At 54.1% G+C, this 18,083-nt stretch overlaps 1 protein-coding gene across 2 annotated transcripts in view; it reads right to left on the bottom strand.

Moving 5' to 3' along the window:
- The window catches only part of ILVBL (ilvB acetolactate synthase like), a 44,876-nt gene extending 28,714 nt beyond the window's left edge, over positions 1–16,162 (bottom strand). For both annotated transcript variants that reach the window (XM_059872188.1, XM_059872189.1), the window contains exons 1-6: positions 15,976–16,162; positions 12,489–12,598; positions 10,026–10,227; positions 8,496–8,623; positions 4,165–4,303; positions 989–1,100 (exon numbers count right to left, since the gene is read on the bottom strand). In XM_059872188.1, the coding sequence (XP_059728171.1) occupies positions 989–1,100; positions 4,165–4,303; positions 8,496–8,623; positions 10,026–10,227; positions 12,489–12,598; positions 15,976–16,147 (863 nt within the window). In that variant the 5' untranslated portion in view covers positions 16,148–16,162. The remainder of the gene's footprint in view (positions 1–988; positions 1,101–4,164; positions 4,304–8,495; positions 8,624–10,025; positions 10,228–12,488; positions 12,599–15,975) is intronic.
- Between the last annotated feature and the right edge of the window lie 1,921 nt (positions 16,163–18,083).

The raw sequence follows: 18,083 nt of genomic DNA, 5'->3' as shown, positions 1-18,083 counted from the left end.
TGGGGTTATTTTGGGGTTTTTTGGGGGTTATTTTGGGGTTATTTTGGGGAGGTTTTGGGGGTTATTTTGGGGAGGATTTTGGGGGGGATTTGGGGTTATTTTGGGGTGGTTTGGGGTTATTTTGGGGAGGATTTTGGGTGGTTTTTGGGGTTATTTTGGGGTGGTTTTTGGGGTTATTTTGGGGAGGATTTTGGGGGGGATTTGGGGTTATTTTGGGGTGGTTTTGAGGTTATTTTGGGGTTATTTTGGGGAGGTTTTGGAGGGGATTTGGGGTTATTTTGGGGTGGTTTTGGGGGATTTTTGGGTGGTTTTGGGGCAGTTTTGGGGTGGTTTTTGGGGTTATTTTGGGGTGGTTTTTGGGGTTATTTTTGGGTTATTTTGGGGTGTTTTGGGGTTATTTTGGGGAGGTTTTTGGGGAGGTTTTTGGGGTTATTTTGGGGGTATTTTTGGGGGGATTTGGGGTTATTTTAGGGTGATTTTGGGATGTTTTTTGGGGTGGTTTTGGGGGGATTTGGGGTTATTTTGGGGAGGATTTGGGGGGATTTGGGGTTATTTTGGGGTGGTTTTTGGGGGGGATTTGGGGTTATTTTGGGGAGGATTTGGGGGGATTTGGGGTTATTTTGGGGTGGTTTTTGGGGGGGATTTGGGGTTATTTTGGGGGGGATTTTGGGGAGGTTTTGGGGGGGATTTGGGGTTATTTTGGGGAGGTTTTTAGGGTGGTTTTTGGGGGTTTTTTGGGGAGGTTTTGGGGGAGATTTGAGGTTATTTTTGGGGGGATTTGGGGTTATTTTGGGGAGGTTTTGGGGGGGATTTGGGGCGTTTTTGAGGAGGATTTTGGGGTGGTTTTTGGGGTTATTTTGGGGAGGTTTTTGGGGGGATTTGGGGTGGTTTTGGGGTGGTTTTTGGGGTGGTTTTTGGGGGGGATTTGAGGTTATTTTGGGGTTATTTTGGGGTTATTTTGGGGTGGTTTTGGGGTTTTTTTTCTCACCACTGGACGAGTTTCCCCCGCAGCCCCCGGGGGGTTTTGGAGCCCACGAGCTCCTTCTGGACCACGTGGAAGGGGTAGAGGACATCGATGGGCAGCTCCACGAACACGGGGCCTGGGGGCACCCCAAAAACCCCAAAATCCGTCAGGGACTCCCCAAAACCCCCTCAGGGGTTGGAGACCCCAAATCCCACAGAAGGACCCCAAAAAACCAAAAGAGCCCCAAAAAAACCCAAAATAAACCAAAATAGAACCCAAAATAAACCCCCAAAAAACCCCAAATCCATCAGGGTCACCCCAAAATCCCTTCGGGGGTTTGAGACCCCAAATCCCACAGCAGGACCCCAAAAAACCAAAATAGACCAAAAAAAACCCAAAAAAACCCCCCAAAAAACCCCAAATCCATCAGGGGCACCCCAAAATCCCTTCGGGGGTTTGAGACCCCAAATCCCACAGCAGGACCCCAAAAAACCCCAAAAAAAACCGAAAAGAAACCCCCCAAAAAACCCCCAAATCCATCAGGGTCACCCCAAAATCTCTTCGGGGGTTTGAGACCCCAAATCCCACAGCACCACCCCAAAAAAACCCAAAATAAACCCCCAAAAAAACCCCAAATCCATCAGGGTCACCCCAAAATCCCTTCAGGGGGTTGAGACCCCAAATCCCACAGCAGGACCCCAAAAAATCCCACAATAGACCAAAAAAAACCCAAAAAAAACCCCAAAAAAACCCCAAATCCGTCAGGGACACCCCAAAATCCCTTCGGGGGATGGAGACCCCAAATCCCACAGCAGGACCCCAAAAAACCCCAAATAGACCAAAAAAACCCTCCAAAGTCCCCCAAATCCATCAGGGTCACCCCAAAATCCCTTCGGGGGGGTTGGAGACCCCAAATCCCACAGCAGGACCCCAAAAAAACCAAAATAGACCAAAAAAAACCCCCAAAAAACCCCAAATCCATCAGGGACACCCCAAAATCCCTTCAGGGGATAGAGACCCCAAATCCCACAGCAGGACCCCAAAAAACCCCAAAAAAACCCGAAAATAAACCCCCCAAAAAACCCCCAAATCCATCAGGGTCACCCCAAAATCCCTTCGGGGGTTGGAGACCCCAAATCCCACAGCAGGACCCCAAATAACCCCAAAATAGACCAAAAAAACCCTAAAAAAACCCCAAATCCATCAGGGTCACCCCAAAATCCCTTCGTGGGGGTTGAGACCCCAAATCCCACAGCAGGACCCCAAAAAACCAAAAGAGCCCCAAAATAAACCCCCAAAAAAAACCCCAAATCCATCAGGGGCACCCCAAAATCCCTTCGGGGGGGTTGGAGACCCCAAATCCCACAGCAGGACCCCAAAAAAACCAAAATAGACCAAAAAAAACCCCAAAAAAACCCCCCAAAAAAACCCCAAATCCATCAGGGACACCCCAAAATCTCTTTGGGGAGTTGAGACCCCAAATCCCACAGCAGGACCCCAAAAAACCCCAAAAAACCCCAAAATAAACCCCAAAAAAAAACCCAAATCCATCAGGGTCACCCCAAAATCCCTTCAGGGGGGGTTGAGACCCCAAATCCCAGTGCAGGACCCCAAAAAACCCAAAATAGACCAAAAAAAACCCAAAAAAACCCAAAAAACCCCCAAATCCATCAGGGACACCCCAAAATCCCTTCAAGGGTTGGAGACCCCAAATCCCACAGCAGGACCCCAAAAAAGCCCCAAAATAAACCCCCCAGAAAAAACCCAAATCCATCAGGGTCACCCCAAAATCCCTTCAGGGGGGATTGAGACCCCAAATCCCACAGCAGGACCCCAAAAAACCCCAAATAGACCAAAAAAACCCCCCAAAGTCCCCAAAATCCATCAGGGTCACCCCAAAATCCCTTCAAGGGGATGGAGACCCCAAATCCCACAGCAGGACCCCAAAAAATCTGGGAATCCCATCCCAAATTCCCGGGGCTGATTTGGGATCCCAAGCCCAGGGAATTTTGGGAATTTCAGGATTCCAAGCAAGGGGAATTTTGGGATTCCTCCCACCCCAAAACTCCTCTCCATGGGAATTTTGGGATTCCAATCCCAGGAGATTTTGGGAATTTTGGGATTCCAATCCCAGGGGAATTCTGGGATTCCTCCCACCCCAAAACTCCTCTCCATGGGAATTTTGGGATTCCAACCCCAGGAGATTTTGGGAATTTTGGGATTCCAATCCCAGGGGAATTCTGGGATTCCTCCCACCCCAATTCCCATTTTGGGGCCAATTTTGGGATCCCAATCCCAGGAAATTCTGGGATTCCGACCCATGGGAATTTTGGGATTCCGACCCATGGGAATTTTGGGAATTTTGGGAATTTGGGGAATTTGGGGGATTTTGGGCTCCTCACCTCCATGGCGCTGGCGCGGCGCAGGGTGGGAATGGGAATTCCCAATCCCAAGGAAATTCTGGGATTCCTCCCATCCCCATTCCCATCCCGGGGCCGATTTCGGGATCCCAATCCCAGGAAATTTTGGGATTCTGACCCGGGGGAATTTCGGGAATTCCGGGCTCTCCTCACCGGGGGCGTCCCCTCCATGGCGGCGGCGCTGGCGCGGCGCAGGGTGGGGACGGGAATTCCCAATCCCAAGGAAATTCTGGGATTCCAAGCCAGGGGAATTTTGGGAATTTGGGGGATTCTGGGAATTTTGGGAATTTGGGGAATTTTGGGAATTCCGGGCTCTCCTCACCGGGGGCGTCCCCTCCATGGCGGCGGCGCTGGCACAGCGCAGGGTGGGGACGGGAATTCCCAATCCCAAGGAAATTCTGGGATTCCAAGCCAGGGGAATTTTGGGAATTTTGGGAATTTTGGGAATTCCGGGCTGTGCTCACCGGGCGTCCCCTCCATGGCGGTGGCGATGGCGCGGCGCAGGGTGGGGACGGGAATTCCCAATTCTGGGATCCATTTTGTGATTCCTGCCATCCCAAACCCCCACCCCGCTGGGATTTTGGGAATTCCGGGAATTCCGGGAATTCTGGGCGGTGCTCACCGGGGGTCCCCTCCATGGCGGTGGCGATGGCGCGGCGCAGGGTGGGGACGGGAATTCCCAATTCTGGGATCCATTTTGTGATTCCTGCCATCCCAAACCCCCACCCTGCTGGAATTTTGGGAATTCCGGGAATTCTGGGAATTCCGGGCGGTGCTCACCGGGGGTCCCCTCCATGGCGGTGGCGATGGCGCGGCGCAGGGTGGGGACGATGTCGCGCACGGCGCGGACGGAGAGCGCGGCCTTGCAGAGCGTGCGGAACAGCGGCACCTGCGGGATGTCCTGGAGAGCCCCGCGGCCCTGGAACGCCGGGAATGACACCGGGATTGCGGAATTCGGGAATTCCGGGATTTGGGGATTCAGGGATTTGGGAATTCAGGGATTTGGGGATTCAGGGATTTGGGAATTCAGGGAATTGGGAATTGGGGAATGGCAAATGGGATTTGGGAACAGCGGCACCTGCGGGATGTCCTGGAGAGCCCCGCGGCCCTGGAACCAGGGGATTTGGGAATTCGGGAATTCCGGGATTTGGGGATTCGGGGATTCAGGGATTCGGGGATGGGGGAATTTGGGGATTGGGGAATTTGGGAATTCGGGGATTTGGGGATTCGGGAATTCAAGGATTTGGGGATTCGGGGATTGGGGAATTGGGGAATGGCAAATGGGATTTGGGAACAGCGGCACCTGCGGGATGTCCTGGAGAGCCCCGCGGCCCTGGAACCAGGGGATTTGGGAATTCGGGAATTCCGGGATTTGGGGATTCGGGGATTTGGGAATTCGGGGATTCAGGAATTTGGGGATTCAGGGATTGGGGAATTCAGGGATGGGGGAATTTGGGGATTCAGGGATTTGGGGATTCAGGGATTTGGGAATTCAGGGATTTGGGGATCTGGGGATTTGGGGATTTGGGAACAGCAGAATCTGCGGGATGTCCTGGAGAGCCCCGCGGCCCTGGAACCAGGGGATTTGGGAATTCGGGAATTCTGGGATTTGGGAATTTGGGGATTCAGGGATTTGGGAATTTGGGGATTCAGGGATTTGGGGATTTGGGAATGGCAAATGGGATTTGGGAACAGCGGCACTTGCGGGATGTCCTGGAGAGCCCCGCGGCCCTGGAACGGCACCGGGAATGACACCGGGATTGGGGAATTCCGGGATTTGGGGATTTGGGAATTCGGGGATTTGGGAATTCGGGGATTTGGGGATTCAGGGATGGGGGAATTTGGGGATTGGGGAATTTGGGGATTCGGGGACTTGGGGATTCGGGGATTTGGGGATTTGGGGATTTGGGAACAGCGGCACCTGCGGGATGTCCTGGAGAGCCCCGCGGCCCTGGAACCAGGGGATTTGGGAATTCGGGAATTCCGGGATTTGGGGATTTGGGGATTTGGGGATTCGGGGAATTGGGGAATGGCAAATGGGATTTGGGAACAGCGGCACCTGCGGGATGTCCTGGAGAGCCCCGCGGCCCTGGAACGCCGGGAATGACACCGGGATTGGGGAATTCGGGAATTCGGGGATTCAGGAATTCGGGGATTTGGGAATTCAGGGATGGGGGAATTTGGGGATTGGGGAATTTGGGGATTGGGGAATTTGGGGATTGGGGAATTTGGGGATTCGGGGATTCAGGAATTTGGGGATTCGGGGATTGGGGAATTCCGGGATTCAGGGATTTGGGGATTCGGGGATTTGGGGATTCGGGGATTGGGGAATGGCAAATGGGATTTGGGAACAGCGGCACCTGCGGGATGTCCTGGAGAGCCCCGCGGCCCTGGAACGCCGGGAATGACACCGGGATTGGGGAATTCGGGGATTTGGGAATTCAGGGAATTCAGGGATTTGGGGATTCTGGGATTGGGGAATTTGGGGATTCGGGGATTGGGGAATGGCAAATGGGATTTGGGAACAGCGGCACCTGCGGGATGTCCTGGAGAGCCCCGCGGCCCTGGAACCAGGGGATTTGGGAATTCGGGAATTCCGGGATTTGGGGATTCAGGGATTTGGGAATACAGGGATTGGGGAATTTGGGGATTTGGGGATTGGGGAATGGCAAACGGGATTTGGGAACAGCGGCACCTGCGGGATGTCCTGGAGAGCCCCGCGGCCCTGGAACGGCACCGGGAATGGGGAATTCGGGAATTCCGGGATTTGGGGATTCAGGGATTTGGGAATTCAGGGATTCAGGGATTTGGGGATTCAGGGATTAGAGAATTTGGGGATTGGGGAATTTGGGGATTGGGGAATTTGGGGATTCGGGGATTCGGGGATTTGGGGATTTGGGGATTTGGGAATGGCAAATGGGATTTGGGAACAGCGGCACCTGCGGGATGTCCTGGAGAGCCCCGCGGCCCTGGAACGCCGGGATTGACACCGGGATTGGGGAATTTGGGGATTTGGGAATTCGGGGATTGGGGAATTTGGGGATTCAGGGATTTGGGGATTCAGGGATTTGGGGATTCAGGGATTTGGGAATTCAGGGATTTGGGGATTCAGGGAATTGGGAATTGGGGAATGGCAAATGGGATTTGGGAACAGCGGCACCTGCGGGATGTCCTGGAGAGCCCCGCGGCCCTGGAACGCCGGGATTGACACCGGGATTGGGGAATTTGGGGATTTGGGAATTCGGGGATTGGGGAATTTGGGGATTCAGGGATTTGGGGATTCAGGGATTTGGGGATTCAGGGATTTGGGAATTCAGGGATTTGGGGATTCAGGGAATTGGGAATTGGGGAATGGCAAATGGGATTTGGGAACAGCGGCACCTGCGGGATGTCCTGGAGAGCCCCGCGGCCCTGGAATGCCGGGAATGACACCGGGATTGGGGAATTCCGGGATTTGGGGATTCGGGGATTTGGGAATTCGGGGATTCAGGAATTTGGGGATTTGGGAATTCAGGGATGGGGGAATTTGGGGATTCAGGAACTTGGGGATTCAGGGATTTGGGGATCTGGGGATTTGGGGATTTGGGAACAGCAGAATCTGCGGGATGTCCTGGAGAGCCCCGCGGCCCTGGAACCAGGGGATTTGGGAATTCAGGAATTCTGGGATTTGGGAATTTGGGGATTCAGGGATTTGGGAATTCAGGGATTTGGGGATTTGGGGATGGCAAAGAGAATTTGGGAATCTGGGAACAGCAGAATCTGCGGGATGTCCTGGAGAGCCCCAGGGCCCTGGAACCAGGGAAGGAGGGAATTTGGGAATGAGGGGATTTGGGAATTTGGGAATGGGAATTCTGGAATTTGGGAACGGCAGCAGGAATTCGGGAATTTGGGAATTTGGGAACAGGCAAGGAAATTTGGGAATGGCACGGGAAATTGGGGAATGGCATCAAAAATTCGGGAATGGGATTGGGAATTTGGGACTGGCAGGAGGAATTTGGGAACAGCAGCCCTGGAACGAGGGAATTGCAGAATCTGGGAATCTGGGAATGGCGTCGGGGATTTGGGAATGGAAAAGGGAATTTGGGAATGGCATCGAAAGTTTGGGAATGGGCAAAGGGGATTTGGGAATTCCGGAATTTGGGAATTCGGGAATGCTAGAAGGAATTTGGGGATGGCATCAGGAATTTGGGAATGGGCATTGAAAATTCAGGAATGGGCACCAGAAATTCGGGAATGGCATCAGGAATTTGAGAATGGGAAAGGGAATTTGGGAATGGGCACCAGAAATTCGGGAATGGCACTGGGAATTTGGGAATGGGCACCAGAAATTCGGGAATGGCACCGGGAATTTGGGAATGGGCATCGAAAATTTGGGAGTGGCAAAGGGAATTTGGGAATTCCAAAACGGGTTTCGGGAATTTAGGAATGGGCATCCAAAATTCGGGAATGGGAAAGGGAATTTGGGAATGGGAAAGGGAATTTGGGAATGGGAAAGGGAATTTGGGAATGGCACCGGGAATTCGGGAATGGGAAAGGGAATTTGGAATGGGAAAGGGAATTTGGGAATGGCACCGGGAATTCGGGAACAGCACCAGGAATTTGGGAATGGCACCGGGAATGTGGGAATGGGAAAGGGAATTTGGGGAATGGCACCGGGAATTCAAGATTGGCACCGGGAATTCAGGAATGGGAAAGGGAATTGGGGAATGGGAAAGGGAATTGGGGAATGGGAAAGGGAATGGGGAATGTCCCCAGGAATTTGGGAATGTCCCCGGGAATTGGGAATGTCCCTGGGCATTGGGAATGTCCCCAGGAATTGGGGAATGTCCCTGGGAAATGGGAATGTCCCCGGGAATTCGGGAATGTCCCCGGGAATTCGGGAATGTCCCCAGGAATTCGGGAATGTCCCCGGGCATTGGGAATGTCCCCGGGAATGGGGAATGTCCCCGGGAATTTGGGAATGTCCCCGGGCATTCGGGAATGTCCCCGGGAATTCGGGAATGTCCCTGGGAATTTGGGAATGTCCCCGGGAATTCGGGAATGTCCCCGGGCCTTCAGGAATGTCCCCGGGAATTCGGGAATGTCCCCGGGAATTCGGGGGCGGCGCCCACCTTCTGCAGGGAGGCGGCGGCCCCGCCCAGCAGCAGCAGCGGGGACTCGGCCAGCTGCGCGTTCTTGACGGCCGTCACCGCGTTGGTGACACCGGGGCCCGCCGTCACCGCCGCCACGCCGATGCGGCCTGCGGGGACACCGCGGGCAACAGGGGGCACCAAGGTGGCACCAAGGGGGCAACAAGGGGGCAACAAGGGGGCAACAAGGGGGCAACAAGGGGGCAACAAGGGGGCACAAAGGTGGCAACAAGGGGGCAACAAGGGGGCACCAAGGTGGCACAATGGTGGCACCAAGGTGGTGCCAAGGTGACATCATGGTGGCACCAAGATGGCAACAAGGTGGCACAAAGGTGGAACCAAGGTGGCACAAAGGTGGCACAAAGGTGGCAACAAGGTGGCACAATGGTGGCAACAAGGTGGTGCCAAGGTGACATCATGGTGACACCAAGATGGCGCCAAGGTGGCACCAAGGTGGCGCCAAGATGGTGCCAAGGTGGTGCCAAGGTGACATCATGGTGGCACCAAGATGGCACCAAGGTGGCAACAAGGTGGCAACAAGGTGACAACAAGGTGGCAACAAGGTGGTGCCAAGGTGGCACCAAGGTGGCAACAAGATGGCACAAAGGTGGCACCAAGGTGGCACCAAGGTGGCACAAAGGTGGGGCCAAGGTGACAACAAGGTGGCAACAAGGTGGCACCAAGGTGGTGCCAAGGTGACATCATGGTGAAACCAAGATGGCGCGAAGGTGGCACAAAGGTGGGGCCAAGGTGACATCATGGTGACACCAAGATGGCGCCAAGGTGACATCATGGTGGCTCCAGGATGGCGCCAAGGAGGCCCCAGGATGGACAGATGGCCTCAGGGTGGGACACCCCAAAACCCTCTGGAGATGTCGGCCATGGGGGCCACCTCCATCCCTTGGGGACAAACGGGGACAAACGGGGACAAACGGGGACAAATGGGGACAAATGGGGACAAATGGGGACAAATGCCACCCCAGACACCCCAAACCCTTCAAATCCCCTCCGGTCACCCAGGACAAACCAGGGTGGGACATCCCAAAACCCTCAGGAGATGTCAGCCATGGGGGCCACCTCCATCTCTTGGGGACAAATGGGGACAAATGGGGACAAATGGGGACAAATGCCACCCTGGACACCCCAAACTCTTGGAACCCTCTCAGGTCACCCAGGACCCACCAGGGTGGGACACCCCAAAACCCTCTGGAGATGTCGGCCATGGGGGCCACCTCCATCCCTTGGGGACAAACAGGGACAAACGGGGAGAAATAGGGACAAACGGGGACAAACGGGGACAAACGGGGACAAACGGGGACAAATGCCACCCTGGACACCCCAAACTCTTGGAACCCTCTCAGGTCACCCAGGATCCACCAGGGTGGGACACCCCAAAACCCTCTGGAGATGTTGGCCATGGGGGCCACCTCCATCCCTTGGGGACAAACGGGGACAAACGGGGACAAACGGGGACAAACGGGGACAAGGGCCCCAGGGCGGCGCGGTGCTGACCCGAGACGCGCGAGACGGCGTCGGCGGCGAAGACGGCGGTGGCCTCGTGGCGCGTGTCCACCACGCGGATGCCGATCTTCTCGCAGGCCACCAGCACGGGCGAGATGTGTCCCCCGGGCAGCGCGAAGAGGAAGCGCACGCCGTGCGCCCGCAGCACCGCGGCCACCAGCTCGCCACCGTGACGGGGACTCGTCACGTCCACCTGGGGACACCGCGGGGCGGGGGGACACTGGTCCTCAGCGTCCTTCAGGTCACCGGTGTCACCTGTCCTCAGCGTCCTTCAGGTCACCGGTGTCACCTGTCCTCAGTGCTCTCCATCCCACCAGTGTCACTTGTCCGCAGTGTCCTCCATCCCACCGGTGTCACCTGTCCTCAGTGCTCTCCATCCCACCGGTGTCACCTGTCCTCAGTGCTCTCCATCCCACCGGTGTCACCTGTCCTCAGTGCTCTCCATCCCACCGGTGTCACCTGTCCTCAGCGTCCTCCAGGCCACCAGTGTCACCTGTCCTCAGCGTCCTCCAGGTCACCGGTGTCACCTGTCCTCAGTGTCCTCCAGGTCACCGGTGTCACCTGTCCTCAGTGCTCTCCATCCCACCAGTGTCACCTGTCCTCAGCGTCCTCCATCCCACCAGTGTCACCTGTCCTCAGTGTCCTCCATCCCACCAGTGTCACCTGTCCTCAGTGTCCTCCATGCCACCGGTGTCACCTGTCCTCAGTGTCCTCCATCCCACCAGTGTAACCTGTCCTCAGTGTCCTCCATCCCACCGGTGTCACCTGTCCTCAGTGTCCTCCATGCCACCAGTGTAACCTGTCCTCAGTGCTCTCCATCCCACCTGTGTCACCGGTCCTCAGTGTCCTCCATCCCACCGGTGTCACCTGTCCTCAGCATCCTCCATGCCACCTGTGTCACCTGTCCTCAGTGTCCTACATCCCACCAGTGTCACCTGTCCTCAGCGTCCTCCATGCCACCGGTGTCACCTGTCCTCAGCGTCCTCCAGGCCACCGGTGTCACCTGTCCTCAGTGCTCTCCATGCCACCAGTGTCACCTGTCCTCAGCGTCCTCCATCCCACCGGTGTCACCTGTCCTCAGTGTCCTCCATCCCACCAGTGTCACCTGTCCTCAGTGTCCTCCATGCCACCGGTGTCACCTGTCCTCAGTGTCCTCCATCCCACCAGTGTCACCTGTCCTCAGCGTCCTCCAGGTCACCGGTGTCACCTGTCCTCAGTGTCCTCCAGGTCATTGGTGTCACCTGTCCTCAGTGTCCTCCAGGTCATTGGTGTCACCTGTCCTCAGTGCTCTCCATCCCACCAGTGTCACCGGTCCTCAGCGTCCTCCAGGTCACCGGTGTCACCTGTCCTCAGTGTCCTCCATGCCACCAGTGTCACCTGTCCTCAGCATCGTCCATTGCCACCGGTGTCACCTGTCCTCAATGTCCTCCATGCCACCAGTGTCACCTGTCCTCAGTGCTCTCCATCCCACCTGCGTCACCTGTCCGCAGTGTCCTCCATCCCATCGGTGTCACCTGTCCGCAGTGTCCTCCATCCCATCGGTGTCACCTGTCCTCAGTGTCCTCCAGGCCACCGGTGTCACCTGTCCTCAGTGTCCTCCATGCCACCAGTGTCACCTGTCCTCAGTGTCCTCCATGCCACCAGTGTCACCTGTCCTCAATGTCCTCCATCCCACCAATGTCCCCAAATGTCCCCAGTGTCCTCCCAGCCCCAATGTCCCCAACACCCCCAATGTCCCCAATGTCCCCCAGCTCCCAGTGTCCCCAATGTCCCCAATGTCCCCTCAATGTCCCCAGTGTCCCCCAGCCCCCAATGTCCCCATAATGTCCCCAATGTCCCCCAGCCCCTAATGCTCCCCCACTGACCCATCAATGTCCCCAATGTCCCCTAGCCCCCAATGTCCCCCCACTGTCCCCTCAATGTCCCCCAGCCCCCAAGGTCCCCCCAGTGTCCCAAATGTCCCCCCAGTGTCCCCAATATCCCCCAGTCCCCATGTCCCCCTAATGTCCCCAATGTCCCCTCAATGTCCCCAATGTCCCCCAGCCCCCAATGTCCCCCCACTGACCCATCAATGTCCCCAATGTCCCCTAGTCCCCAATGTCCCCCCACTGTCCCCTCAATGTCCCCCAGCCCCCAATGTCCCCCCAATGTCCCCAATGTCCCCCCAATGTCCCCAATATCCCCCAGTCCCCATGTCCCCCTAATGTCTCCAATGTCCCCCTACTGTCCCCAATGTCCCCTCAATGTCCCCAATGTCCCCCAGCCCCCAATGTCTCCCCCCGAGCCCCCAATGTCCCCCCAGTGTCCCCAATGTCCCCCAGCCCCCAATGTCCCCCCAGTGTCCCCAATGTCCCCTCAATGTCCCCAGTATCCCCCAGTCCCCATGTCCCCTAATGTCCCCAATGTCCCCCTACTGTCCCCAATGTCCCCCCAGTGTCCCCAGTGTCCCCAGACCTTGTGGCGCAGGCGGTAGAGCAGCCCGAGGCGCTGGGCCACCACCAGCAGGACCAGGGCCACCAAGGCCACCAGGGCCACCAGGACGGTCACCAAATCCATGGCAGGAGCTGCAAAACAATGAGGCCACCTCTGTCACCACGGGGTCACCGCGGGGTCACCGCGGGGTCAGTGGTGACGCTGGTGACACTGGTGCCACCTGTGCCCATGTCCCCTGTCCCACCTGTCCCCAGTGTCCTCCGTGCCACCAGTGCCACCTGTGCCCATGTCCCCTGTCCCACCTGTCCCCAGTGTCCCCCTGGTTCCACCTGTGGGATGGGAAGCCCTGGGGACACCGAGAACTGCTTGGGGACACCAAGGGAACCCTGGGGACACCAGGGACTGCTTGGGGACACCAAGGGAACCCTGGGGACACCAAGAACTGCTTGGGGACACCAAGGGAACCCTGGGGACACCGGAACTGCTCAGGGCCACCATGGGAACCTTGGGGACACCAGGGACTGCTTGGGGACACCAGGAATGGCCTGGGGACACCAAGAACTGCTCAGGGCCACCATGGGAACCCCTGGAGACACCGGGAATGGTCTGGGGACACCAGGAATGGTCTGGGGACACCAGGAACCACCTGGGGCCACCGTGGGAACCTTGGGGACACCAGGAATGGTCTGGGGACACCAGGAATGGTCTGGGGACACCAGGAACCACCTGGGGCCACCGTGGGAACCTTGGGGACACCAGGAATGGCCTGGGGACACCGAGAACTGCTTGGGGACACCGGGGACTGCCTGGGGCCACCGTGGGAACCTTGGGGACATCAGGAATGGCCTGGGGACACCGAGAACTGCTTGGGGACACCAGGGACTGCCTGGGGCCACCGTGGGAACCTTGGGGACACCAAGAATGGCCTGGGGACACCAGGGACTGCGTGGGGACATCGTGGGAACCTTGGGGACATCAGGGACTGCTCAGGGCCACCGTGGGAACCTTGGGGACACCGGGAGTGACCAGGAATTACTGAACCCCGTTTGATTAATGAGACTGGATTAATTAAACCCTGGATTAATTGAACCCCGTTTAATTAATGAGACTGGATTAATTAAACCCTGGATTAATTGAACCCCGTTTAATTAACGAGACTGGATTAATTAAACCCTGGATTAACTGAACCCCGTTTAATTAATGAGACTGGATTAATTAAACCCTGGATTAACTGAACCCCGTTTAATTAATTAGACTGGACTAATTAAACCCTGGATTAATTGAACCCCGTTTAATTAATTAGACTGGATTAATTAAACCCTGGATTAATTGATCCCTGTTTGATTAATGAGACTGGATTAATTAAACCCTGGATTAATTGAACCCCGTTTAATTAATGAGACTGGATTAATTAAACCCTGGATTAACTGAACCCCGTTTGATTAATGAGACTGGATTAATTAAACCCTGGATTAATTGAACCCCGTTTAATTAATGAGACTGGATTATTTAAACCCTGGATTAACTGAACCCCGTTTAATTAATGAGACTGGATTAATTAAACCCTGGATTAACTGAACCCCATTTGATTAATGAGACTGGATTAATTAAACCCTGGATTAATTGATCACCATTTAATTAATGAGACAGGATTAATTAAACCCTGGATTAACTGAACCCCATTTGATTAATGAGACTGGATTAATTAAACCCTGGATTAATTGAACCCCGTTTGATTAATGAGACTGGATTAATTATACCCTGGATTAACTGAACCCCGTTTAATTAATGAGACTGGATTAATTAAACCCTGGATTAACTGAACCCCGTTTGATTAATGAGACTGGATTAATTAAACCCTGGATTAATTGAACCCCGTTTGATTAATGAGACTGGATTAATTAAACCCTGGATTAATTGAACCCCGTTTGATTAATGAGACTGGATTAATTAAACCCTGGATTAATTGAACCCCGTTTAATTAATGAGACTGGATTAATTAAACCCTGGATTAACTGAACCCCGTTTGATTAATGAGACTGGATTAATTAAACCCTGGATTAACTGATCCCTGTTTAATTAATGAGACTGGATTAATTAAACCCTGGATTAATTGAACCCCGGTTAATTAATGAGACTGGATTAATTAAACCCTGGATTAACTGAACCCCGTTTGATTAATGAGACTGGATTAATTAAACCCTGGATTAATTGATCCCTGTTTGATTAATGAGACTGGATTAATTAAACCCTGGATTAATTGATCCCTGTTTGATTAATGAGACTGGATTAATTAAACCCTGGATTAACTGAACCCCGTTTGATTAATGAGACTGGATTAATTAAACCCTGGATTAACTGAACCCCGTTTAATTAATGAGACTGGATTAATTAAGATCTGGATTAATTGAACCCCGTTTAACCAGTCCCAGTTTATCCGGATTCCTACCCTCGCCCACATTAATTTGCATAATCAGAGGGTCATTTGCATACAGAGGCATAACCACACAGCTCATTTGCATAACGAGCAGGCGTTTAATTACCCCTAACGAAGTTGCGCCCCTCCCCCGACATTCCCGGAATTCCCAAACGAGGCCAAAGGGGCCAAAATTGGGCAAAAATCCCCAAATTTGGGGGGAAAATTCCAATTTTTGGGGGTAAAAATCCCAAATTGGGGCCAAAGTCCCCAAACTTGGGGGGGAAATTCCAATTTTGGGAGGTAAAAATTCCCAAATTTGGGGGAAAAATTCCAATTTTTGGGGTAAAAATCCCAAATTTTGAGTGGAAATCCCAAACTGGGGCAAAAATCCCACCTTTTGGGGCAAAAATCCCAATTTTGGGGCAAAAAATCCCCAATTTTTGGTCCAAAATCACCCGTTTTGGAGTAAAAATCTTCAATTTTGGAGGGGAAAAAAAATCCCCAAATTTGGGGTGAAATTCCCAGATTTTGGGGTGAAAAAAAATTCCCAATTTAGGAGTGGAAAATCCCCAATTTTCATCCGAAATCCTGAAATTTCGGGGTGAAAATTCCCAATTTTGGGGCATTTCGGTGCCTGTTGGGGACGGTGACAGGGAGGGGACACAGAGGGACATTGTCACCTTTGTCCCCGAGGCCACCTGGGTCTCACCTTTGTCCCCAAGGCCACCTCGATCCCACATTGTCACCTTTGTCCCCAAGGCCACCTTAACCCCGAGGCCACCTCGGTCCCCCCCTGTCCCCAAGGCCACCCCTGGCTCTCCTTGTCCCCCCTGTCCCCAAGGCCACCTCGGTCCCCCCTGTCCCCAAGGCCACCCCTGGCTCTCCTTGTCCCCCCTGTCCCCAAGGCCACCTCGATCCCCCCCCCGTCCCCAAGAGCCACCCCGATCTCCGACTGTCCCCCCTGTCCCCAACCCCCCCCAAGTGTCCCCTCCCGTGTCCCCATCACCCCCCCAATGTCCCGGCCCCCCCCCCCCAGGTGTCCCCAACCCCCCCAGGTGTCCCCTCCCCCCCCCACCAGTGTCCCCTCACCTTTCTTTCCCGGAAGCGCCGCGCGCGCCGTGGCCCCGCCCACACCTGCCGGCCCCGCCCAATCCGCACGCCCCCTCGCCGTCACGTGACGCGCGCGCCGCAGCTTTTGCCCCCGCCCCCTCCCCTCTCTCTCGGCGCTCGCCTCGCTTCCGGGTCCTCCCGATGACGTCATAGACACGCGCCCCCGGCGCGGCGCGCTGATTGGTGGGTTGCGAAAGGAGGCGGGACTGAGGGTGGAGTGAGGAGGAATGGGCGGGGCGATGAGGGAAGGGGCGTGGCTAGTTGAGACCACTCCCCCTTCGGAGCCCCAATTGGGGGGAACACAAGGAGGGGAATTTTAAAAAAATTAAAATAAAATAAATTAAAATCAATTAAAAATGGAATTAAAATGAGATGAAATGAAATGAAATGAAATAAAATGGAATGAAATGAAATGAAATGAAATGAAATAAAATAAAATAAAATAAAATAAAATAAAATAAAATAAAATAAAATAAAATAAAATATAAAGAAAATAAAATAAAATAAAATAAGAAATGAAATAAAATATAAAATAAAATGAAATAAAATAAATAATAAAAATTGAATTAATAAAATAAAGTAAGATGAATATTTAAAAATTTTAAATTTAAAATAAAATGAAATAGAATTACATGAAATAACATAAAATAAAAATAAAATTAAAATTAAATAAACCAAAATAAAATAAAAATAAATAAAATAATATAAAATAAAATAAATTTGAGTTAAAATGAAAAATACTATAAAATAAAATAAAAATTGAATTAAATATAAATTAAATTAAATTGAAATTAACATAAATTGAACTTTTAAAGTTCCCTAATTGAGGAGGGCCCTCCAATTTGGGGGTCCCATTTTAGGGAATTTGGGGTTTTGGGGGGATTTGGGGTTTTCTGGGGGGATTTGGGGTTTTTTGGGGTCCCATTTGGGGTTTTTTGGGGTCCCATTTTTGGGGTGATTTGGGGTTTTGTGGTCCCATTTTTGGGGTTTTTTGGGGTCCCATTTTTGGGGGGAATTTGGGGTTTTGGGGGGGATTTGGGGTTTTTTTTAAGGGATCCCCTTTTTTGGGGGGTGATTTGGGGTTTTGGGGTCCCATTTGGGGTTTTTTGGGGGTCCCATTTTTGGGGTGATTTGGGGTTTTTCGGGGTCCCATTTTTGGGGGGGATTTGGGGTTTTTTGGGGGTCCCATTTTTGGAGGGATTTGGGGTTTTTGGGTCCCATTTGGGTTTTTTTGGGGTCCCATTTTTGGGGGGATTTGGGGTTTTGGGGGGGATTTGGGGTTTTTGGGGTCCCATTTTAGTGAATTTGGGGTTTTGGGGGGGATTTGGGGTTTTTGAGGATCCCCTTTTTTGGGGGGGGGGTCTCCCCCCAAGGGTGTCCCCACCTGTCCCCTCCCCCCCTCCCCCCAAAAAAAAACCCACGAGGCCCCAAAAATTCCGTCCCCGCCGGAAATCCCCGTGGGTGGCACTTGGGGACACTCGGCGACACTTCCCATCCGTGACGTCACGGCCGGGAGGGTCCCCAAAACCTCCCCTCCCCCCTCCCCCCGCTGTCCCCCCACCCACGGTGTCGCCGCTTCCTCGCGCCTCTGTCCCCACCCCCGGTGGCGCTCGTGTCGCCTCCCCTCCGGTGCCACCCCCCCGCTTGGGTTCGTCCCCCGCTGGTGTCGCCGTTGTCCCCGAGGGGTCCCAAAGTGTCCCCAACTCCTTCCTGGTGCCCTCCCCGGTGTCATTGTCCCCTCCCCGGTGTCATTGTCCCCTCCCCGCTGTCTCCATCCCCTCCCCGCTGTCCCCAACCCCTCCCCGGTGTCCCCCTCGGTGTCATTGTCCCCTCCCCGCCGTCCCCGGTGCATTCCCTGGTGTCACCTCCCCGATGACAGGTGACACTGGTGGGACACGTGGGACAAGGAGGACATTGGGGACAGGTGGCACTGGTGGCACTGCTGTCACCCCTGACCCCGTGGTGACCCCGTGGTGACCACAGGTGGGATGGAGGACACTGGGGACAGGTGACACCGGTGTCACCATGTCCCCCTCCCCGCTGTCCCCGGTCCCTTCCCCGATGTCCCAGCCCCCCCTCGATGTCCC

This window comes from Haemorhous mexicanus, chromosome 34 (assembly GCF_027477595.1).
Source record: "Haemorhous mexicanus isolate bHaeMex1 chromosome 34, bHaeMex1.pri, whole genome shotgun sequence".
NCBI classification, from domain to species: domain Eukaryota; kingdom Metazoa; phylum Chordata; class Aves; order Passeriformes; family Fringillidae; genus Haemorhous; species Haemorhous mexicanus.
Note: the sequence above shows the minus strand (reverse complement) of the source record. Positions and strands in the feature narration are given on the sequence as shown.